This window comes from Cinclus cinclus, chromosome 27, assembly GCF_963662255.1.
Source record: "Cinclus cinclus chromosome 27, bCinCin1.1, whole genome shotgun sequence".
Classification (NCBI taxonomy): domain Eukaryota; kingdom Metazoa; phylum Chordata; class Aves; order Passeriformes; family Cinclidae; genus Cinclus; species Cinclus cinclus.
The window spans coordinates 3,577,606-3,600,815 of record NC_085072.1 but is presented as its reverse complement, the minus strand read 5'-3'; the positions used below and the strand labels follow the sequence as shown (position 1 = coordinate 3,600,815).

Sequence of the window (23,210 nt, the reverse complement as noted above, 5' to 3'; positions counted from 1 at the left end):
CCCACCACCACCTTCAGCCTCTTCTCACTCTTTTTTCCCTTCCTTCTCCTTTTAATAAAGTTTCCAAGATAAGCCCCTGTGATTTTCCAGCCTGGGAAGTCTAATTTAAGGTGGATTTTCTTGCTTTTTTCCCCCTCCTGTGTGTGTTTAACACCAGCACCGAGGGGAGTGGAAACATGGCACGTGGCTGAGGGGCTGCAGACGTGGCTTGGGATAAGTTTTGCCAGGCACAGGCTCAGCAGGACTCTTTAAAAGTAGATTTTTTTTCCCCTTGCACTGGGCAGGAAAGTCCCCAAAACCTGCCTGGACCAGGGGTCCCAGCACCCAGAGGGGTTTTGCAGAACCCTGAGGTGATGCTGATCCAGCCTCCGGGACAAAGAAGAAGCTGCCACGCTCCAGGATGTTGTAAATAAATATATTTTTAATGATTCTTCTTCCATTCCAGTTCATTCTTTTATACATTTATTTATAAAACAGTAGTAAAATTTTTTAATCAGAGCACAGTGCATTAAAAAAAAAAAAAAAGAAAAACAAACAAAACTCCCAAAAAAAGGATTAAAAAAAATAGTAATTATAATCCACAACTGTTTACTCACAGCCAGGGGAGACATCTCGTGCTGAGCAGTGGCCAGGCCTTGCCCAAAGGCACCCTAAAGCCACAATAATCCAAATTTCCCGTGGGATTTCCTGCCCTGGAGCACCCACAAGTCCCTCTGGAGGGCACAGATCCGTGGCTGTCCCATGCCCCCAGGTCCCCAGCACGGCCAGGGGTGACCCTGGTGGGGACAATTCTCTTTCCAGGCACTGATGGCAGCACACAAAGGGTGCCAAGGCCTCCTGTGAACACCCCCAGACCTCCAGCTCAGGGGTCTCCTGCATCCTTCTCTTCTCCAGGTGAGCACCTGGAGCCCCTCCCTGGTCACCCAGAGTCCCCTCAGGTCCCTCCCTGCTCCCTGCCCTGCTCCAGGGCTGCTCCAACTCCTCCTCCTTCCTCTTCCTCCCCACCTTCCGCACTTCCCCGCACCCTCACGTCCCTTTCCAGGGCTGTCCCCCACCTCCAATCCCAAATCCCGACATCTCTGTCCCCCCCAGCACATCCAGGTGCAGGATGGGGGGCACAGAGGGACCCCCAGCCCCACAGGGGCACCCACGGCCCAGGGGGGACAATGGCCAAGGGTTCTCCTCTCCCTGTGCTCCCCTGCCCTTCCCAGCTCCCTCCCAGCTCCAGCTGGATTGGGAAGTCAGGAGTGAGGCAGAGCCCAAAGCAGCTCCCCAGCACACAGCTGCAGAACAAACTGGTGACACTGGGAAGAGAAACAAGCCCCACATTCCAAGCTGGGAGCAGCAGCTCAGGTTTGGCAAGTGGCAAAAACCCTTCCCTGGTCACAGCCTGGACCTTCACACCCACATGGGGCAGGACTTTGAAGGAGTATCCCCCCCCCCAAAAAAAAAAAAATAAAAGAAGTGTAAAACCCTTTTATCCTGCCAGGAAAGAGCCAGGGCACGGTGTCACGGGGCAGAGATTCTGCAGGGACATCTCGGGGGGGCTCAGAGTCACTTGGCAGCCTTGCCCAGAGGTTTTGGAGTGGTGGGTGCTGCCCTACAAGATGGGGGTGACAGCAGGGGGGTTGGTGGAGCATCAAACCCCCCATCCCAGGTGTTGTGGATACCCACCCGAGACAACACGCCCGGTGGTGCCGTATTAATGAACACACGCACTAATTAACCCTCCCAATTAACCCAGAGGCATCGGGTGCTCCCAGGAAGGAGGAACTGGATGGACTGGGAAGCATCCAGGGGCTGGGGAAGACTCGGTGGGGATGAAGGACCCCAGAGCAAGGCGAGGAGACACCAAACCAGACACGGAGCTCACAGCATCGTCCCTCTGCTCCTGGGGAAGGGGCTGAGGCCACGAGGGTTCTGCTGAAAGGCAAAGCAGCCGAGATCTCACTCCCAGGCTGTGGAATCTGCAGTCAGGCCAGCGCCACGGCAAAACCAGGAAGGTCCATTCCCTCTCCTGGCAAAAAGAAGCTGCGAAAGACACGGCGGCACCCGGCCCGAGCCCCCGTTGCATAGAGAAAGGTACTCCTGGGAAGCTTCAAGTGCACGGCAGGACGGGCTCCTCCTGCCAGGAGTGTCCTGGGACTCGCCCACCCAAAGCTGGCGCTGCAGGCCCTGCCCCAGCATCTCCCCATCACAGCATGTCCGTGTCCTCCATGCTGAAGCTGCTCCGGCGACTGCTGGCCTTGGAGGCCTCGGGGGACATGGCTGAGAACAAGGGGTCAGAGGCCAGGGGCAGCATCGTGTCCTGCATCAGCATCAAGTCCAGCTCCTTCTTGGATAGGGAGGGGAAGGAAGCGCTGTGCCCGGGCTCCAGGCTGTCCGGGAAGCCCTGGGAGCCGTCGTCGAAGCTCAGGCTGTGGGTAAAGTCCAGCTGGTGATAGGGAGACTGGGGCGGCGCGGGCAGCGCCGGCTGCGGCTGCGATTCGGGGTCCGGGGGTGGCAGCAGTGGCTCCAGGGTCCCCTCGTCCCCGCTGGCTTCTTGCTTGACCACCTGCTGAGCCAGCTCGGCCACGTTGACGCCCGAGGGCGAGGAGGTGGGCAGCCCATGGACGCGCGCCTGCATCTCCAGCTCCTGCCAAGGGGACGCAGCGGGGCTTTGGCGGGGCTGTGACACTCGGGGACACGGCACAGGGACATTTATGGAGGTGGCAGGGACTGAGAAGCCCCCAGGGGAAGAGCCCCTGGAAGATCCATGGTGGTCCATGCGAAGCTGCAGTGAGCCTCAGGCATCAGGTTTGTCTCAAGGCTTTGCTCCTGGAGACCTCCCAGCCAAAAAAAGGGAGGAGACGCCCTGGGCACGCCCTTGGTGGGGCAGGGGTGAGGGGCTGGTGGGGCTGGGGCGGAGCAGAGGCAGGAGGGAGCCCAGGGAAGCTCACCTGGATGCGGAGCAGCAGCTGCTTGTTCGTCATCTCCAGGCGCCGTGAGTGATTCTCCAGGTCCCGGGACCTCTGCAGGTCCTTCTGCATCCTCTTGATGTAATCCACAGACGCCTTCAGGATCGTCCCTTTGTTCCAGCGCACGTCCCTGTCACCCGGGATGGAAAAAGAGATGGACCTGGGTGCCAGCACCCAGCCATCTCCTCCACCAGAAAGCCCCCAGTGATCCCAGTGATCCCAGTCCTGCAGGAGCTGTGGGTACGTACAGGTCGTTGGCTTTGGGGATCAGCATTCCCAGCTCCTTGATGCGGTCGTTGATGTTGAACCTTCGCCTCCTCTCGACTGCAGGTGAGAGCAGAGGGATGGAAGTGAGGAGGCAGCAGGAGCAGGGAAGGCTCCGTGTCCCTCCCTCATGTCCCACATGTCCTTCATGTCCCACATCCCCCTGCTGCGCCCCAGCCAGACCCTCTGGAATTGGGGAGCTCAGGATGAAGAAGCTCAGGAGCCAACCCTGCTCCATCCCTGGCCCAGCAGGTTTGATCTCCCCCCAGGAGGACAGTGGGGTGTCTCCTGTACCCCATTTTTCACAGCCAGGAAGGAGGGGCCCTTTCCTAAGGGCCTAAGGGCAGGAGGACCCAGCTCAGAGGAAGTGGGAATGAGGATGAAGAGTGATGGGGCAAGGCTGTGGGGTCAGGAGAGAAAGGCAGAGCTGGACTCACTCAGGTTGTGATTGTCTTTCTTCTGGCGCTCTTTGGCCAGGGCTCGGCTCTCGGCATCTGCAAGAGACCCACGGTGTCACCCAGAGGGGACAAGGCTGCACCTCACCCCACGAGCATCCCAGGCTGGCACTGGAGCCCCTGCAGCCCCATGGGGACAGGGCAGCCCCATTTTTGTCCCTCGCTCTGGGGCCAGGACGTACCTGTGAGTTCTCTCTTCTGGGTGAGGTCAGCGGGGCAGGAGCTGCTGGTGACACCAACGAGTGACGCCGTCACCTGCGGGTCCCCACTGTAGACATTCATGTGACTGCTGGACATGGGCAGCTGCAAAGCAGAGGGGACAGCTGGGTGAGCTCCGTGCAGGGCTGGGCAACCAGCTGGGATGGGAGTGCACAGCCTGGGCAGGTGGAATTCTCATCCCAGGTCCTTAAAGCAGCTTTCAGCAGAGTAGAAAAGAAAACAGGATTTCAAAGGGCACAGCTGATGCCCCTCCCATGGCAAACATCTAAAATAGGGCAGATGAATCACATCTGGGCAGGATGAATCCCACTGGAAGGCACGAGGATCTGACCTGGGACACCCTGCTGCTCTGGGGAAGCTCCTGGCAGGGAAACCCCTCCTGGCTCTCCCATCTCCCCACCCTTGCTCTCTCTCCCACCTCTCCAGCTCTTTAAAAGGGCTCCCAGATGTCCTCAAGGAGGAAAACAGCTGGAGAACTGATTCTTGTGGGTGTTGCTGCCTCCAGGGACAAGGCTGGCTTGGGCTGTCACCGTGGCAGAAGGTCCCCTCTGTGCCTGCAAGGACAAGGCCTGGCCCTTTCCTGTCACCTCCCACTCACCGTGTTGGGCATGTGGACTTCGGGGTTCATGTAGCCCAAAACATCATCCAGGCGCATGATGTCATCGATGACCTCATCGAACTGAAAGGAAAAGGACAAGTGCCCGTGGGCTCCTCCGCCCCTGGCAGCACCCTGCGTGTCCCCAGCAGCCCGGTGACACGTCCTCACCTCCCGCTCGGGGTTGGAGCCGATGTTGAGCATGGCCATGGGGCTGTTGGGAGCGCTGTTGCCCGCCGAGGAGGACAGCACGTGGCCGGGCCGGACACCGGGGGACGCGGCCGGGGGTGGCTTGGGAGAGTGGCTGGCAGGGCTGACGTGGGCAGCGAACTTGTTCCCGTAGGTTTCGGAGAGATACGCCTGCACCTTCTTGTCCCGAGACTTCTGCAGGTGGTAGGTGGTGGGGTTCTCCAGGTAGGACTGGACCTGCGGGGACAAAACCCATCAGGGACCCCGCGGGCTGTCCCAGAGGCAGGTACAGGGGACGCCACGGTACCTTGAGGACCTCTCCTGGCACGGGAGGTGGGGACTGGAAGTGCACGGGGGTGTTGATGGCGGGGCTGGAGGCCACGGGCATGCGCTGCTGCTGCATGTAGCTCATCATCATCTGCTGCTGCACCCGCTCCCGCTCCGCTTCCTGCTGTGCCTGCTGCTTCATCAGCTCCATCCGCAGCCCGATGCGGGACGCCATGGTGGCACACGGCGCTGGCGGCCACGAGCCCGCCTGGCACAAGGGTCACCCTGGCAGGAGGACGCGGCACGTCAGGGACAGCGGGGAAACTGAGGCACGGAGAGGGCATTCCACCCACACTTGCTCATGATTAATCCAGGAGGGAGAGCCCAGGGCTGGCTGGATGTCACAGAGCAGAGGACCTTGTCCCACCACCCAGCCTGGAGGTGACACCACCCCCAGCTCCCTCCTTACAGGGGTGAAAAAGTGAAAAGCAATCCCCCCCGGAAGCTCCAGAGAAGGGGAACTGCTGAGGATGGGGATGGGGAAAAGTGACCAGAGCTGGGATTGACAAGGAGAGAGGTGAAATTAGGGTCTGGGAGGAAGGAAACCCCGATGGAGAAGCCAGGACCCCGCACCTTGCACTCACCCGGGAGCCACTTCCCAAACACCGCAGCGCCGGCAGAACCCAGAGCGAGCCCGGGAGCGAAAGGGAAAGAGAAAGCGAGGAAGAAAATCAGGAAGAAAAGGCCGGCGGGTGCCAGGAGCCGGGGGAAGGTCGAACCCCCCGGGCCGGCCGTGCCCGAACGCGGCTCCGGCGCGGGGCGAACAAGGCGAGCTCTGTGCGGGTCCGGCACGCGAGCGCGGGGACGGGGGGGACCGCAGCGGCCCCCGGGCGGCACAGAGCGGCCCTTGTTCCCCAGGACAAAGGGGACGGAGGGTGGAGGGTGCCGGGACACCGGGAGCCGCCCCAGGGCTTCCCACGGAGCTGCTTCCCCAAGCGGGGCTGGGATGCGGGAGGGATCTGGAGCGCAGCATCGCAGGGAGGCGAAGGGAAAGCAGCGAGGGGAAAGGGCAGGAGGGGAAACCAGACAAATCTGGAGGGTTTTGCTGTTGAAATGCAAGTTCAGAGACGGAGAGGCCACGGCGGTGACAGCCACCCAGAGCCGGTGCCACGCGTTACCCGGAGGGGAAATTAAATCAAGGCAGCGCGGACGGCAACGCGATTACACAGCTCAAGAGCAGCTATTGAGCGGCGAGGGGAAGGGAATTAATTAGCCATGGTGGCCTGGCCGAAGGGGGATGGGAGCCCGGAGCCGGGGACAGCGATCCACTGGAGTTTTGTTAAAGGGGGATGTGCGGGCAACCTTGGGGGAGGGCAAGAGGGGGGGGGGGGTGGGATTGGAATGAGAAACGGCAGAACCCTGGAAAAGACCCCGGTGAGAGCACCCGGAGGATGGAACAAGGCTGAATTAAGGGGGAATCCCACGGCTGATGCTCACAGGGGATGTACAACCCCAAACCAAGGCTGAATTAAAGGGGGAATCCCACAGCTGATGCTCACAGGGGATGTACAACCCCAAACCAAGGCTGAATTAAAGGGGAAACCCAAATCTGATGCTCACGGGGGATTTAGAACCCCAGACATGAAGGGAAGGGTGAGAGGCTTTTCTCACGAAGGGCTGGCACTCGTGGGTGTCACAGGAAGGGTGCCAAGGCACAGCCACCCACAACACAGCACCCACTGAGCCCTGCTGGCCCCGGTGCCACCACCCAGCCTGGCTGCAGGATCCCCCCACCCACCCCCCAGGTACCCCCTTTACAGAAAAGAGGAGTGGGAGACCCAAAACCTCCTGGGAAGAGCTGCAGAAGATGAAGATGAGGATGGGGAAGGATGGCTAGGGCTTGGCTTGGTGAGGAGAAGTGGGGGGGGGGGGAAATTAGGTCAGGTTTAAAATAACCCCTTTGGTTCTGCTTGGCTTCTCCCCCACCCCCAAAAATGCCGAGCAGCTTCTGCTTTCGTTCTGAGTCAGCGCCGGCAGGAGGGCGGCAGCGGGACAGGATGGGGACCCGGGGCCCACGTCCCACCCTGGGGACAAATCCCACCGTCCCCTGATCCACGGGGACAGCCAGCAGAGCACATGGAATGGCAGCTCCATCCTGGTATTCCTGCAAGGGCACCCAGTGGTTCTTTCCACCCTGAGCCAGAGCCATCCCAGCACCACTGGGAGTCCCAGACTGGTCCCTACTGGGAGAACTCAAGACAGCCTTGTCCCTGGAGGCTGAACACCCACAAGAATCAAATCTCCAGGTCTTCTCCCCCTCGAGGACAGCTGGGAACCCTTTTAAAAACCTGGAGAGGCGGGAGAGAGGCATGGGGAGGGAGCAAGGGTGGGGAGATAGAAAAATCAGGAGAGGTTTCCCAGGCTCATCCTGGCGCACAGGGAGGCACAACGGTGGTGGGAGGCCTGGAGTGGGGGATGGAGCAGTCGGGAAGGGGATGGATGGGTGGAAAGGGAGGGAAAATCTGGCTGATCCCAGCCCGTGTGCACAGCCTGCCTCTGCCTTCCCTGTGCAGAGAACACAGGACACAGGGCTGTCCAGGCTCCGGCCGTGCTCCTCCAGCACCCCCAGCCCCACGGCGGGGCCAGAGCCAGGGAATGCATCTCCCTTCCAAATATCTCTGCTGCTACTCAGCAGCACGGTTATTTCTGGTTATTTCTGGCCCTCCCTCGCTTTCCCTCTGGGGGTGTTATTTCAGCAAGAACCCAACGTCCCGGGATGGCACTCGGGGATGGCTCCAGCTGGAGGATCCCCAGAGCTGTCCCAACCCTCCCTCAGCCCCGCCAGGACTTCACACAACCCTGAGCTGTCCCTCAGCCCCGCAGTGACAGCCGGTGGTGACACGGGGGTGGCTGCTCAGCAACCGCTGGGACGTGCTGGAGGGACATCAGGTGCTGCCCCGCAACCAGGCTGGGGACAGACCCGCAGCCCGAGCTGGACCCAGTGCCACCCGAAGGGACACAACACCTGGGACAGCCACACCAGTGGCCCCAGGCTCAGGTGTGGGTGAGAAATCCAAGCTGCCCAGAGGCATTTTCCAGATTTAGCCCCGGGGATCGCGTTACCCTCCCAGGGGAGGTGGCACCGAGTGCCTGCCAGGGTGCCACAAACCTCCTGCCACCCCTCTGAGAGTGAGGAGTGATGCCCTGTTGAGCTGAGAACCCCCAAACTCACTGCACGAGGCCCCACTCCCTCCTGTGTTTCAATTTCTGGTCGATCGTGGTCGTTTACAAGTGGAAAAATCAATCGGCAGCTCCGGGCAGGAGTGGGGACCCTCAGGGAAAGGAGGGGGACAGGGCAGGGACCCTGCACCCACCCAAACCCCATGGGGACCCTCAGGGAAAGGAAGGGGACAGGGCAGGGACCCTGCACCCACCCAAACCCCATGGGGACCCCCAGGGAAAGGAAGGGGACAGGGCAGGGACCCTGCACCCACCCAAACCCCACACTGGTCTGGGAACTGAGGGGCAGCCAAAGGGAAAAGGAGAAGAAAGAAGTGAAAACAGCTTTGCTGCTCACCACCATCAGACCCAGCCTTCCCTTCCTTCCTTCCTTCCTTCCCTCCTCGTTTTTCATTTTCAAACACCAGGGGTGGGGAGGGAGCACATGGGACCCCAGCCCAGATGGGTACAGGCAGCCCCAAAGCCAGGCTTTGCTCCAATGTCACCGAGCTGTCACCTCACCCCACACCCACAAAGCCACCCCATGCGTGCCCCAGCCTGGGGACGGGCTCTGCTGTCACCCTGCTGTGTGGGGACAGGGGACAATGAGGCTGGAGTTCTCTGGGTGCAGAACAGAGGGGCTGGGGGACCCTGCAGGTGCCGGGGCCAGCAGGTCGCAGCTCCCCCTCGCTCCAGGCCAGCCCTGTGTTCCTCATTTTCAGCAGCCACGGAGTGTGCGGGGTGGGGGGGAAGTTGCAGAAAAAAAAAAAAAAAAACAACAAAAATCTTCCAAACCTGCTTGGTTTTGTCACTGCAGCACAGGAGTGAGCAACAGGGCTGAGGAAAAGTGTGGAAAAATTGATGCAGCCACAGGGACAGGAGACAGGGCTGGGTGTGTCCCATGGGGGCTGCAGGGACACCTCTGTAAAAGCAGAGAGGCAAAAGCTGTCCCTTGTCACTCCAGGGGACGTGGCACACAGGGATCTCTCACCCTCCTTGTGCCCAGAGCAAGCACTGGATTATGGGTGGAAAAGAGGCTGGAAAAGATAAAGTTCAGGGAGCTGACAAGAAAGATGGAGAGAGAAAAGGGCCTGGAGTGCCAGGACAAGGGGGAAAGTGCCAGAGGGCAGGGATAGATGGGGTATTGGGAAGGAATTGTTCCCTGTCAGGATGGGGGGGAGCAGGGATGGAATTCCCAGAGAAGCTGTGGCTGCCCCTGGATCCCTGGGAGTGTCCAAGGCCAGGCTGGAGCAGCCAGGGATAGTGGGAAGGTGTCCCTGCCCATGGAGTGAGCTGAGCTTTCAGGTCCCCAGCCACTGCATGATCACACAGCTCAGCAGAATTTGGGGTCCCTCCAGCTGGGGTCCCTCCAGTGCCAGTGCCACCTGTGTGACAGTGCTGGGGACACCTCAAGGCTGCTTTGCATCACGTCCCTGTGCTCCCTCCAGGCCAGGAATGCAGCTGGACCCACCTGGCCCTGCCAGGTCCCCTTGGGGCACTCACCCACACTTGGCAAGGTCACCACGGGGGTGATTCGTGGGCACCCCCAGTGCCAGGGCTCGGTGAGAATCCTTCATCTCCCAGGGAGTGCCTGGGGTGGGCAGATCCAGGAGGGATCTGCAGGATGGGGGCTCAGGAAAGGATTCCTCCCCACAAACAGGGAAACCTGGCAGTAGGGTCATCCTTGGAAACCCTGAGCCAACACCAACACTGGCCATGAAGTGGGACCAGAGGCTCCAGAGATCCCATCCAGACCCTGGGATTAGGACGAGTGGGAAAACAGAAGGATAACCCCATTTCCAACCCCAGAAAGCAGCAATGCCCCCCCCCCATCACCCACCCAGGAGTGTGTGGGGCAGAGATCCCAGGATCTCTGGGATCCATCCCAGCCCCATCCAGAGGTTTCGTCCACCCAGAACTGTGTGGGGCAGAATTCAGAACCATCCCAGCCCCATCCAGAGAATCCTTCCCACCCAGAACTGTGTGGGGCAGAATTCAGAACCATCCCAGCCCCATCCAGAGAATCCTTCCCCACAGTTTGAGAGGGAGAAGGAGCAAAGGAGGGGCTTGGCAGAGGCAGGCTGGGGTCAGTTGACAGCAGCAGCGAGGGACTGAGTCACCAGGACTGTTTTTAGCCTCGGCATCTCAGCAACGTGGAGCAGGACGCTGTTAACAGGCGCTGGGTCAGAGGCCAAATGTTTTCCCTGCCCTGCATTAAACACCGAGCATGGAAAAGGCCGAGGGAAAAAAAAATAAAAATCACAGGGCTGGCCCCAAACACCCAGGTAAGCCTGGTTCACCCAGGAGGGGTCAGGGAATTGGTGGAGGGAGAGGCATCAGGTGGTGATGGCACACAGGGCTGTGTGGTTTTTTGTTAGAGGTCACTGAATTTAGAGGGTTCATAAAAAAATCATCGGGGGTGCCAAGGTATGGGCAGGAGAGCCCAACTGGGCATGGAAGCTATTAAGGGGTTAATAATACACACACAGCCTCACTCAGGTGTCTCTGCACCCCAAAAATCCTCTCTTCCACCCCCAAAACACCCACCCAGCTGAGGGGTAGCTGCTGAGCATCACGACAAGGGGAAGGTGGTAACTCCAGGCCAGGTTTGGGTGCAGGGAGAGGCAGGGGGATCCCTGGGATGCCCCCCAGACCCTCCAAAACTGGGCAGGGGCTGCAGAGCCCTGATTGAAACATCACTGTCCAACTGATCCGGCTGGGAATTCACAGTCCCTGCCCCCTCCACTGCCTCCCCACCACTGGCAGCAATTAAAAATAAAAGTGTGAACAGGCAGGAGGATGGGCTGAGCCACCACCCCGGGCACGGTGATTAATCAGGACACAGGAGGGGACCGAGGTGACCTTGGAGGGGATGGGAAGGCTCCAGGTCCTGCTCCACATCCCGGGAAAGGAGAGAGCCAGGGAGCACAGCCCAGAAGGAAAACCCCGGCTCGGGGTCACTCCGGGAGATTTGGGTGCTGGCTTTTTGAAATACCCGCATAAATGAGCAATCAGGGGAACTGGCAGGATGGCACATCCCAGCTGGGATCCAGGCGGGCAGACACCGCTCCAGGGGGCTGGGACAGCACAGCCACCTGCTCCAAAATCCTAGAAAGCATCCCAGAAAGTGGGGAGAAAGCATACCAGAAAGGGGGGAGAAAGCATCCTAGAAATTGGGGAGAAAGCATCTCAGAAACTGGGAAAAAGAATCCGAGAAAGTGGGGAGAAAGCATCCCAGAAATGGGGAGAAAGCATCTCAGAAACTGAGAAAAAGAATCCTAGAAAGTGGGGAGAAAGCATCCCAGAAATGGGGAGAAAGCACCTCAGAAAGTGGGGGAGAAAACATCCCAAAAACTGAGAAAAAGAATCCTAGAAAGTAGGGAGAAAGCATCCCAGAAATGGGGACAAAGCATCTCAGAAACTGGCGATTTTCAGCAAACCCAGCCCTGCATCTCCAGGCACCCCGAGCTCCCAGTGCCACCAGCACAAGGTGACAGCAGCCACCCCCTGCCCCCTGCCAGTGCCAGAGGCATTCCCAGCGCCGCCTCCATCCCTCCATCCCTCCATCCCTCCCTCCCTCCCTCTCTCCATGCTGCTGGAAGGAGGTAATATTTATAAATACACCGTGTCCAGCCCCCAGCACCCAGCCGGGAGGCTCAGTGCAGGCACAGCTCGTGGAACTAGGACCAGCAGCCCCAGGAATAAACAAACTGGGAACAGCCCCTGCCTTTTGCCCTCCCAAACCAGCCTGGGGTTCGCCATCCCCTCCCTGTGCCCACTTACCCCAGCTCAGGAGAGGTTTGTGCTGTGCCCTCCTTCCTGCCGGGCTCAGCCTGGCACTTTCCTGCTCCCTGAAGGTCAAACTGGTCTCTCGGGAGCCCCCGCTGCCAGCCCAGCCCCTGGCCTGGCACGGTGCCGCCTGTCCCGGGCACGTTGCACCGGTTGGACCCGTGTAGGAGCCCTGAGGTTTTTGGTTTTTTGTTGTTGTTGGTTTTTTTTTTTTTTTTTCTTTTTTTCTTTCCCACCAGGCTGGGGTTATCTCCTTTGCTCACCCCGTTTTCCCCCAAAATGTTCAGTCAAACCTGCTGGCAGCCAGCTCTCCTCCCCTTAGCAGCAAGGAAATGCTCCCTGCGTGTGCCAGGTGGATGCAGCCCCCTCCTCATTTATTCCAAAATATTCCCATCCTGTTTGGCTGCTCCAAAATCCCGAGGGCACAGACTGGGCAGGAGCCAGCACTGCTGCCCTCGCTTGTCCCTGAGGCTCCAAGAACTGCCCCGGCCGTCCCCACACGGGGAGTTTCAGGTTTATCCGGAATTTGCACCCATTTAACCAAAGTTTAACCAAAGGAGGGGAGCGAGGCAGAGCTCGGGGTGTGGGGAGTTTGTTTGGAGCCAAAAGCGCTCCGAGGAAAGGTGACAAAACCCCGGGGGCAATTCCTAGAAGAGGCTTTAAAGATAAGGTGGCACAACCTGAAGGGACCTGTGGGGCACTGGGAGACCTTGAACCCTTCCCAGGTGATCCCACCCAGCACCCTCTGCAATCATCCCACCGTGCCCATCCCAGTGCCCCTGCTCCGGCTCTGCAGCACACACCTCCCCAAAAACACCCCCAGAACTGCCCCTGGGCCTCCAGAGATGGATCATCCCCCATTCCTGGTTTTCTCAGCCTCCTGGGAAGGTGAGGAGCAGCACCCAGAGCTCATCCTGGAGCACGCAGGACTCCTGCGTTCCTGGGAATTCCACATCAGGGGACCCCACGCAGGCAAATCCGCATGGAAAACCTGCTCCAAGCACGAGCCAAGTGCCAGGAGGAGGAACACGAGCCTGGAATGGGATAGGGAAGAGCCATCAAGAGGGAAAAAAGATGAGCACATAATCCTTTGTGTGGTCAGGGAGAGATCGTCCCTTCCACCCTTCCAAGTGTCACAGCACTGGTGACAATGACCACAGCATCATCAGTGTGATCCCAGCTGACTCCACACCAGGATGATACAGCTTGGAGAAGCTCATGGAAGCGGTGCCACCACGGGAAGGGTGGTGACAGCACACCTGGCACCTCCGAGCACCCTCTGATCTTTTATGGGGTGTGAAAACACCCAGCACTGGCTCCTTGGGATCCTCCTGGGATCCTCCTGGGATCCCCCACAGCAAACAGGAGGTCTGGGAAGTTGTCATGGGACAGCCACCACCAGCACAGCCACCACGATGCTGCCACAGGGTCGTGTGGTGGCACTTGCCCCACGCCCAGGACGCTGCTGCTTCCCCCTGGCCACTTCCTCTTTGTCGGGATATGGGATAACCCCACACAGGGCAGTTGCAAAACAGCTCCCTTGGGGTGAGCCCAGCTTGAGGTGCCCTCGAAAACCACCCCAAAAATTCCAGATGGGAGTTTTTGTCCCCACAGAGGGGACAGGGATGTGGCAGCTCCATATCGCTGCTGTCTCCAGGAAAGGATTGCCCCAGGAAAGGGGCAATCCAGGGATGAGATCCCGTCACATCAGACCCCCGGCTCCCCATTCCAACACTCCACGACATGGGAGGAGCCAGAGGATGTTTTTACCCTCAGCACCGTGGATTTTTTTTTTTGAGGGGGACACCCCCAGCGCGACCTCCCCGGCCCCATTTCCCTGTTTGTTGTGCTGCCCCCCTGCTCTGGTGACCCACCACATCATCCCAAGGGGCTCTTCCCATTCCCTTCTCCAGGAAAACAGGGAACCCAGGGCAGGGCAGGGGGGACCAGGAACACACACACGTGCCACAAACTCGGCGCCGTGAAGCGTGGAAAAAGCAATAAAATGCCTGGCTGGGATCACGGCTCCATCCCAAACACCCGGATGCTGGATGGCCCCGCTGCAGCCAGCTCCACCCCGGCACAGTTTCCTACTGATAAGGGCGGCCAGGCAAGGCCGGCATCCCTCGGAAAACACGCGGGGACAGCATCCCTTGGGAAGCGAACCCAGAATCCCTCAGGAAGCGAACCCAGCATCCCTGGGAAAACACCCTCCACGTGCTGGCCTGACCCATCCCCATCACCATCCCCACCCCAATCTGGCTGCTTCCCCAGTTCCATCCACCCCAATCCCAAAAATCCCAAATTCCCAGCGCTCCCCGCACCCCCAGCACGGTTTTCCACGCCGGATCCATCCTGCAGCAGGTGAGCGAGCGCAGGCTGGGAGAAACCAGCCCCATTCCCAGCTCTGGCCGGAGCAGCCGTGCATGAAGCCAAGCAAACATGGCAGGGAAGTACAGAAGAAGGAGGAGGGGAATTAAAAATAATAATTAAAAAAATAAAATAAAATAAAATAACCCCCCAAAGTGTCCCTTTGCTGCCTGCAGGACTCTGTTATATAAAAAACACCAACTCCCCCCCATGCCCCAAGGGCTGGGAACACGCAGGAGCGCCGGGATTCCTGGAAACGGGCCCTGCTTTCCCCGGACTCGCACCGGCTTATTTATTTATCTTACAAGAGCACAATAACCACCAGATTTTCTTCGTGTTTCTACTTTTTTTTTTTTTTTTTTGTTAAGGAAATTTCCCCCATCATCTGACTGCCCGAAGCTCTGGGTGCTGCGTAATCCTTTCCTGCCTCGCAATTAATTCATGAATATAATTAATCGGCGGATGGAGGTTGGGGGCAACATCTCTATTCCCCCCCCCCCCCCCAAAAAAAAATTCCCCTGGGGGTGGGGGGGTGGGTGGAACACGCTGTATGTCCTATTGGTGAACCCCTAAAATACCGTGTGACACGAGGTATCCCAACTTTTCCCACCTTTTCAGAACCCAAAAGGGGGTCCCACTTTGTGTCCCCCAAACCGGGGAGTGCCCAGGACCCTCCGGGGTGTCCTGGAGCATCCGTGCCTCAGTTTCCCCACGCGTGTTCGGGGCGAAGGGTGTTTCCTATGGGAAAGGAGACCCCGGGCAGGTTTCCCCTGAGCTGCCGGGGGTCTGGCAGACCCCGAGAGTGCCGGATTTTGGGAAGGGGGCACCGGGATGAGCTGCTGGACACCCCCAAAACCCCACAGCTCCAGGAGCAGCCCGGTTGGAGCCTCCCGGGGGCCGCTGCCGGGGGCGAGGAGAGACACGGCGGGAGGGGAGGAGGTGGGGGGACGTATTATTTACAGCAAAATAAGGGGAAAAACAGCAACTGCGAGTTCAGAGCGGCCCGGGATGGCGCAGGAGAGGGGGGAGCACCCCAACACCCCCATGGCACCCCCACAAGGTGGGCTCCGAGCCGAACCCCCCTCCCCGGGGACCCCCGGGACCCCTCGCCCCTGCACTCACCCGTGGGGAACGTCGAAGGAAACGAAGTGGTTCGGCTCCGCTCGGCCGCGCTCGGCCCGGCTCGGTTCGGCTCCTCGGCTCCGTTCGGCCTCGCTCGGCTGCGCTCGGCCCGGCTCGGCTCGGCTCCTCGGCTCCGTTAAGCCCCGTTCGGCTGCGGTCGGCTCGGTTCGTCCTCGCTCGGTCCGGCTCTGTTCGGCTCCTCGGCGGCGCTCAGCTCAGTTCGACCCCGCTCGGCTCGGTTCGGCTACGCTCGGTTCCTCTCCTCGGCTCGGTTCGGCTGCACTCGGCTCTGCTCGTCCTGACTCAGCTCGGCTCGGTTCGGTTGCGCTCGGCACTGTTCGGTTGGGCTCCTCGGCTCGTCTCCCCGCAGTCCGGCCCGGTTGGGCTCGGCTCGGCCCGGTTGGGCTGGGCTCGGCCCGGCTCGGCCCCGTGCCGAGGGAGGGCAGCAGCAGCGCCCGCCCGGCCCGGCGCGGCCCGTTCCGCTGCCCTCGCTCCGCTCCGCCGGCCCCGGGCACGCCGGGAGCTGCAGTCCGCGCCTGCCGGGACTTGTAGTCCCCGCCCGGCCACGGCAGGAGTTGGGGCTTGGTGCTTTCCTTGCCTGAAATGGGGGTTGTTCCGCCTCAAAAAAATTAGGTTTTTTTTTTTCCTCCCGTAAAATGAGTATTTCCAGCCCAAAAACGCGCCGGGAAGGGAGGGATGGGGTGGGAGGTGAAGGCAGCGCTGTGTTCGGGTTGTGCAGTCCCGTGAACCAGGATCGTGCTTTGCTTTTCATCAGGAGCGCAGGGGGACCATGGAGCTCCTTGCACCGGGATCCTGCATCCCTTTGGAATGGGATCACACAGGGATCATAGAGCTCCTTGCACCAGGATCCTGCATCCCTTTGGAATGGGATCACACAGGGATCATAGAGCTCCTTGCACCAGGATCCTGCATCCCTTTGGAATGGGATCACACAGGGACCATGGAGCTCCTTGCACCGGGATCCTGCATCCCTTTGGAATGGGATCACACAGGGACCATGGAGCTCCTTGCCCCGGGATCCTGCATTCCTTTGGACCAGGTTCCTGCATTCCTTTGGACCAGGTTCCTGCATTCCTTTGGACCAGGATCACACGGGATCCTGCAGTTCCTTGGACCAGGATCACACAGGGATCCTGCATTCCTTTGGACCAGGTTCCTGCATTCCTTTGGACTGGGATCACACGGGATCCTGCAGTTCCTTGGACCAGGATCACACAGGGATCCTGCAGCTCCTTGCACCGGGGTTTTACCGCTCCTTGCACCAGGATCCTGCAGCTGGTTCTGACCATGGAGGGGGAACAATGACCTCGAAGCGTGGGGGGCTTTGTTGCTTCCCTACAGAACTCTCGGGGTCGGGGCTGTGCCAGGGAAGCTGTTCCAGGAGATTTGGGGTGAGATCAATTTGGAACAGGGGATTGCAGCAGGAGGGGGTGGTGGGGACCCTGCCCAGCTGCAGCCAGGACACCCCATGGCACCTCGAGTCCCCAGGTGACCCTGTCACCTCCCTGCCTGTGGCCACAGGATGGGGTTTCAGTGGCCAGGATCATCCTGCTGGCAGATTTGGCTGGATTTTTGGGGTGCTCACGTGCCACGGGCAATGTCCTGCATCTCATGAGCATCACCCACACTGGACCTCAAGGAGAGGCTCAGGTCATCCCTGGGCACCATCCCAATCCATCTGACCCTGCATCCAGCAGCTCCTCTTGGGGCCATCCACACATCCCAAACCCCAAGCACCTCAAATATCTCCTTCCCACCCTCGGAGGCTGCAGCCATGAGCTTTATCCCTGGAGAACAAACCCAGGGTGTTTTCCTCAGCCTGAGCATCTTTGCATTTTTGACACCTTAATCCCTGATTTAATCATTTATTTGCAAATACACGTGGGCAAGTCCCCCTTGGGAAAAAAAAAAAAAAGAAAGAAAAAAAGAAAACCAAAAATCCCCAAGGAACCTGGAGCTGTTTACGCACAGCTCCTCCCGCTCCAAACTGGTTCCCAAAGTCTCCACCCAGGTCTCATCCTGAAATTCTCCCACTCATCCCAGTCTCTCCAGCAGGGATCTGGGTCCCATGAAAAAAGAATTTTAAAAAGACCCAAAATATATCACTGCCACAATCCAGAAACTCGGGAAGTGCCTGGAAATCTCGAGCACGAGTTGGATTCAGAGTCCTTTATTCACAACTCATCACCACACCCGGATCCAAGGGAGGAGAAGGTTATTCCAGGGATGAAATCCCCCACGGATGGTGCTCAGCATCCCTAGGATGCCGTGGCAAAGCCCACCGTGTTGTTGGCCAGGTCGAAGATGGAATAAATACTGCCAGAGGAAGAGGTTCCCGAGGATCCAGAGGGGCTGGACACTGGCAGAGGACACGTAGGTGCTCTCTACCCCCACAGTGCAAATCCCATCATTCTGGGGGGAAATAAAACAATTCCAGCACAGTTCCCAAAACAATTCCCTCCCCATGGCCACAGCAGAAGCTTTGGGAAATGGGGTGCTGGAAAAAAATTCTGATTTTGGAACTGCAAATTCCTCTTGGGATGGGGAAATCCCATTAATCTGGGGGAAATAAAACAATTCCAGCACAATTCCCAAAACAATTCCCTCCCCATGGCCACAGCAGAAACTTTGGGAAATGAGGTGTTGGAAAAAAATTCTGATTTTCTATTGGAACTGCAGATTCCTCTTGGGATGGGGAGATCCCGCGTACCTGCAGGACATAACCTGAGGCAGGCAGGGGTAGCCAGGCTCCAGCGATGGCAAAATACAGGATGGGAATTTCTGGGATGGAGCTGCAGTCAACGAGGAACTGCAGGAGAGGCGAGGAGGGCTCGGGACAGCCAGGACTGATGGTGCCAGACCCACGTTTACCAAATTATTTCATTTTTACCCCACTGCAGGGCTGTTCCTGATGGAGCCAGACCCACATTTACCAAATTATTTCATTTTTTACCCCACTGCAGAGCTGTTCCTGGTGTTACCAGACCCACATTTACCAAATTATTTCATTTTTTACCCCACTGCAGGGCTGTTCCTGATGGTGCCAGACCCACATTTACCAAATTATTTCATTTTTACCCCACTGCAGGGCTGTTCCTGATGGTACCAGACCCACATTTACCAAATTATTTCATTTTTACCCCACTGCAGAGCTGTTCCTGATGGTGCCAGACCCACATTTACCAAATTATTTCATTTTTTACCCCACTGCAGAGCTGTTCCTGATGGTGCCAGACCCACATTTACCAAATTATTTCATTTTTACCCCACTGCAGAGCTGTTCCTGGTGTTACCAGACCCACATTTACCAAATTATTTCATTTTTACCCCACTGCAGAGCTGTTCCTGGTGTTACCAGACCCACATTTACCAAATTATTTCATTTTTACCCCACTGCAGGGCTGTTCCTGATGGTACCAGACCCACATTTACCAAATTATTTCATTTTTACCCCACTGCAGAGCTGTTCCTGATGGTGCCAGACCCACATTTACCAAATTATTTCATTTTTACCCCACTGCAGAGCTGTTCCTGATGGTACCAGACCCACATTTACCAAATTATTTCATTTTTTACCCCACTGCAGGGCTGTTCCTGATGGTACCAGACCCACATTTATATATATATTTTTTTTTCATTTTTACCTCGTTCCAAGGCTATTCCTGATGGTACCAGACCTACATTTATATATATATATATTTTTTTTCATTTTTTGCCCCATTCCAATGGTGCCATACCCACATTTATCAAATTATTCCATTTTTACCCCACTTCCTGACCGTTCCAGGTGGGATTTTTTTTTTTTTTGGGGGGGGGGGAGGACACTGATATTTCAGCATCATCCCCACCCTGCCCACGTAACCCCTGCTCACTGTCCTGGGCACCCAAAACCTGCAGCAGGGCTGGCATGAATTATCCTGGGATTATCAACTGGAATGTCCCAGTGTCCACAATGCCGTGACAACCTGGGCTGCACCAGCCAGAAACCTCCATCCTTATGGAAAACCTGAAAAAAAAAAAAAAAGAAGCAGGAAAACCCCCCCAAAATAATTATTCTGGGGAAGGTTTCCTGTTCCAAATCTGCTCTGAGTCGTGGTGCAGCGCTTACCCCTCAGTGTTGATTTTTCAGTATCATTCCTCCACCACCGGAGCACAAGAAATCTCCCCGGAGAAGAGCTGGGGGTCAATCCCTCCCAGGATGGCTTCTCCACTGTAATTGTATGTGGGGTTGCTGGAAAAATTCAAAATCAGCCCCAAAATCAGCCCCAAAATCTGAATTTCTGCTCAGTGATGGCTTTCCCACCGTGATTGTATCTGGGGTTGAGGGAAAACACAAAATCAGCCAAAAATCAGCTCAAAATCAGCTAAAAATCAGCCCAAAATCAGCCCAAAATAATCCCCAAAATCATCCCAAAATAATCCCCAAAATCAGCTCAAAATCATCCCAAAATAATCCCCCAAATCATCCCAGAATCGGTCCCAAATCAGCCCAAAATCAGCTCAAAATCAGCCCCAAAATCTGAATTTCTGCTCAGTGATGGCTTTCCCACCGTGATTGCATCTGGGGTTGAGGGAAAACACAAAATCAGCCCAAAATCAGCTCAAAATCAGATCAAAATCAGATCAAAATCAGCCCAGAATCAGCCCAAAATCAGTTCAAAATCAGCCCAAAATCAGCTCAAAATCATCCAAGAATCAGCCCAAAATCAGCCCCAAAATCAGCCCCAAAATCTGAATTTCTGCTCAGTGATGGCTTTCCCACCGTGATTGTATCTGGGGTTGAGGGAAAACACAAAATCAGCCCAAAATCAGCTCAAAATCAGCTCAAAATCAGCCCAAAATCAGCTCAAAATCAGCCCCAAACTCTGAATTTCTGCTCAGTGATGGCTTTCCCACCATAATTGTATCTGGGGTTGAGGGAAAACACAAAATCAGCTCAAAAACAGCCCAAAATCATCCAAAAATAATTTCTCAAAATCAGCCCAAATTCAGCCCAAAGTCAGCCCCAAAATCAGCCCAAAATCATCTCAAAAATCAGCCCAAAATCATCCCAAAATAATCCCCAAAATCAGCTCAAAATCATCCAAAATAATCCCCATAATCAGCCCCAAATCAGCCCAAAATCAGCTCAAAATCATCCAAAAATAATCCCCAAAATCAGACCAAAATCAGCCCAAAATAATCCCCAAAATCATCCCAAAATCAGCCCAAAGTCAGCCCAAAATAATCCCCAAAATAATCCCCAAAATCATCCAAAATAATCGAAAAATAATCCCCAAAATCAGCCCCAAAATCAGCCCCAAAATCTGAATTTCTGCTTCGTGATTAATTCCCCTCCATAATTATATGTGGGGTTGATGGGAATACACAAAATCAGCCCAAAATCTGTCCCAAAATCTGAATTAAATCAGCCCAAAAGCTGAATCAAATCAACCCAAAATCCAAATTAAATCAGCAGAAAATCTGAATTAAATCAGCACAAAATCCAAAATAAATCACGCCAAAATCTAAATAAATTGATCCCAAAATGTGAATTAAATCCGAATAAATTGATCTCAAGAAGCAAATTAAATCTCAATAAATTGATCCCAAAGTCTCAATTAATTCTGAATAAATTGATCCCAAGATGTGAATTAAATCTGAATAAATCCATCCCAAAATCCAAAATAAATCTGAATAAATTGATCCCAAAATCTGAATTAAATCTGAATAAATCAATCCCAAAATCCAAAATAAATCTGAATAAATTGATCCCAAAATGTGAATTAAATCTGAATAAAACGATCCCAAAATGTGAATTAAATCTGAATAAAACGATCCCAAAATCTGAATTAAATCCGAATAAATCGATCCCAAAATGTGAATTAAATCTGAATAAAACAATCCCAAAATGCGAATTAAATCTGAATAAAACGATATTAAAATCTGAGTTAAATTTGAATAAATCGATCCCAATACGAGCTCCTCTGTTGGAGTTTTGGGAGTTTGGGATTTTTTGGTGTTTTTTGGGATTTTTTTGGTGTTTTTTGGTATTTTTGGTGTTTTTTGGTATTGATCTTTAAGGGATTTTTTTGTTGGCATTTTGTTGGATTTTTGGGGGTTTTTTGGTTTTTTTTTGGTTTGGTTTCGGGGTTTGGTTTGGGTTTTTTTTTTGTGTGCGTTTTTCATGGTTTTGAGGGTTTTTTATGGTTTTGTTTTGGTGATTTTTTGTGGTTTTGGTTTTTTTTGTGGTTTCTGTGTTTTGGGTTTTTGTGTTTTCATGGCTTTGGGTTTTTGTGGTTTTGTTTTTTTGTGTTTTGGGTTTTTTGTGTTTTTGGTTTTTTGTGGTTTCTGTGTTTTTGGTTTTTTGTGTTTCCGTGTTTTCATGTTTTTGTGGTTTTGGGGTTTTTGGGGTTTTTGGGTTTTTTGTGTTTTTGTGGTTTTGGTTTTTTGTGTTTTTGTTTTGGTGATTTTTCGTGTTTTTGTTGTTTTTATGTTCTTGGGTTTTTTGTGTTTTTATGTTTTTGGTTGTTTGTGTTTCCGTGTTTTTGGTTTTTTGTGTTTTCTTGTTTATGGTTTTTTTGTGTCTGTGTTTTTGGTTTTTTGTGGTTTTTGTGTTTTCGTGTTTATGGGGTTTTTGTGTGTCTGTGTTTTTGGTTTTTTGTGTTTTTGTTTTGGTGATTTTTTGTGTTTTTGGGTTTTTTTTGTGTTTTCGTGTTTTTGGTTTTTTTGTGTTTCCGTGGTTTTGGGTTTTTTGTTTTTTTGTGTTTTCGTGTTTTTTGTGGTTTCGTGTTTATGGGGTTTTTGTGTGTCCATATTTTTGGTTTTTTGTGGGTTTTTTTGGTGTTTTTTTTTGTTTGTTTGTTTTTTGTATTTTTTATGTTTTCATGTTTTTGGGTTTTTTGTGTTTTTGTGTTTTTGGGGTTTTTGGTTTTTTTTTGTTTTTGTGTTTTGGCGATTTTTCTGTGTTTTTGTGTTTTTTATGTTTTCATGTTTTTGTGTTTTTTGTGTTTCCGTGGTTTTGGGTTTTTTGTGGTTTTGTGTTTTTGGTTTTTTGTGGTTTCTGTGATTTTGGTTTTTTGTGTTTTCATGTTTTTGTGTTTTCGTGGTTTTGGGTTTTTTGTGTTTCCGTGTTTTTAGTTTTTTGTGTTTTTGTTTTTTGGTGATTATTTTGTGTTTTTGTGATTTTTTATGTTTTCATGTGTTTGGGATTTTTTGGTTGTTTTTTTTTTGTGGTTTTGGTTTTTTGTGTTTTCGTGTTTTCATGTTTTTGTGTTTTCATGGTTTTTTGGTTTTTGTGGTTTTGTGGCTTTTTTGGTTTTGGTTTTTTTGTGTTTTTAGTTTTTTGTGTTTTTTGTGTTTTGTGTGTTTTTGTGTTTTCGTGTTTTCATGTTTTTTTGTTTTTGTGTTTTCATAGTTTTGGTATTTTTGTGTTTTTTGTGTTTCCATGTTTTTGGTTTTTTGCTCTCTTGTTTTTTCGTGTTGTTTTTTTTTTGCTTGTTTTCATGTGTTCGTGTTCTTGTGTTTTCTGTTTTTCTGGTTTTTGTATTTTTGTGGGGTTTTTTTGCTTTGTTTTGTTTTTAAATTAAAACCTCAGAGAAAGCTTCCAAATTTAGGCGACGGAGTTGCAACCACCAGTGTGCGTTTGGCTTGGAATTTGGAGTTCTAGAATATAGTAAATATTATAATATAAATTCATATCATTTATATAAGTAAATTTAGAATATAGAAGAGTGAAAAGGTTTGGAATTTGGGGTTTTGGAA

General features: G+C 54.2%; 1 protein-coding gene across 1 annotated transcript; it reads right to left on the bottom strand.

Moving 5' to 3' along the window:
• Positions 1-1,776: 1,776 nt before the first annotated feature.
• On the bottom strand, positions 1,777-15,723 carry TFEB (transcription factor EB). Its single transcript, XM_062509400.1, has 9 exons — positions 15,447-15,723; positions 4,987-5,231; positions 4,662-4,916; positions 4,494-4,574; positions 3,859-3,979; positions 3,659-3,715; positions 3,206-3,281; positions 2,940-3,087; positions 1,777-2,635 (listed from the first exon to the last, which is right to left on the bottom strand). The coding sequence occupies exons 2-9, from the start codon at positions 5,179-5,181 to the stop codon at positions 2,195-2,197; spliced, it is 1,374 nt and encodes a 457-aa protein (XP_062365384.1). The 5' UTR covers positions 5,182-5,231; positions 15,447-15,723; the 3' UTR covers positions 1,777-2,194.
• Between the last annotated feature and the right edge of the window lie 7,487 nt (positions 15,724-23,210).

Excerpts from the sequence above, each read along its gene's own strand:
- TFEB (XM_062509400.1), bottom strand. The coding sequence starts at position 5,181 with ATGGCGTCCCGCATCGGGCTGCGGATGGAGCTGATGAAGCAGCAGGCA. Across the intron at positions 4,917-4,986 it reads TGCCAGGAGAGGTCCTCAAG|GTCCAGTCCTACCTGGAGAA; the intron begins GTACCGTGGCGT and ends TTGTCCCCGCAG. Across the intron at positions 3,282-3,658 it reads GAAAGACAATCACAACCTGA|TCGAGAGGAGGCGAAGGTTC; the intron begins GTGAGTCCAGCT and ends TCTCACCTGCAG.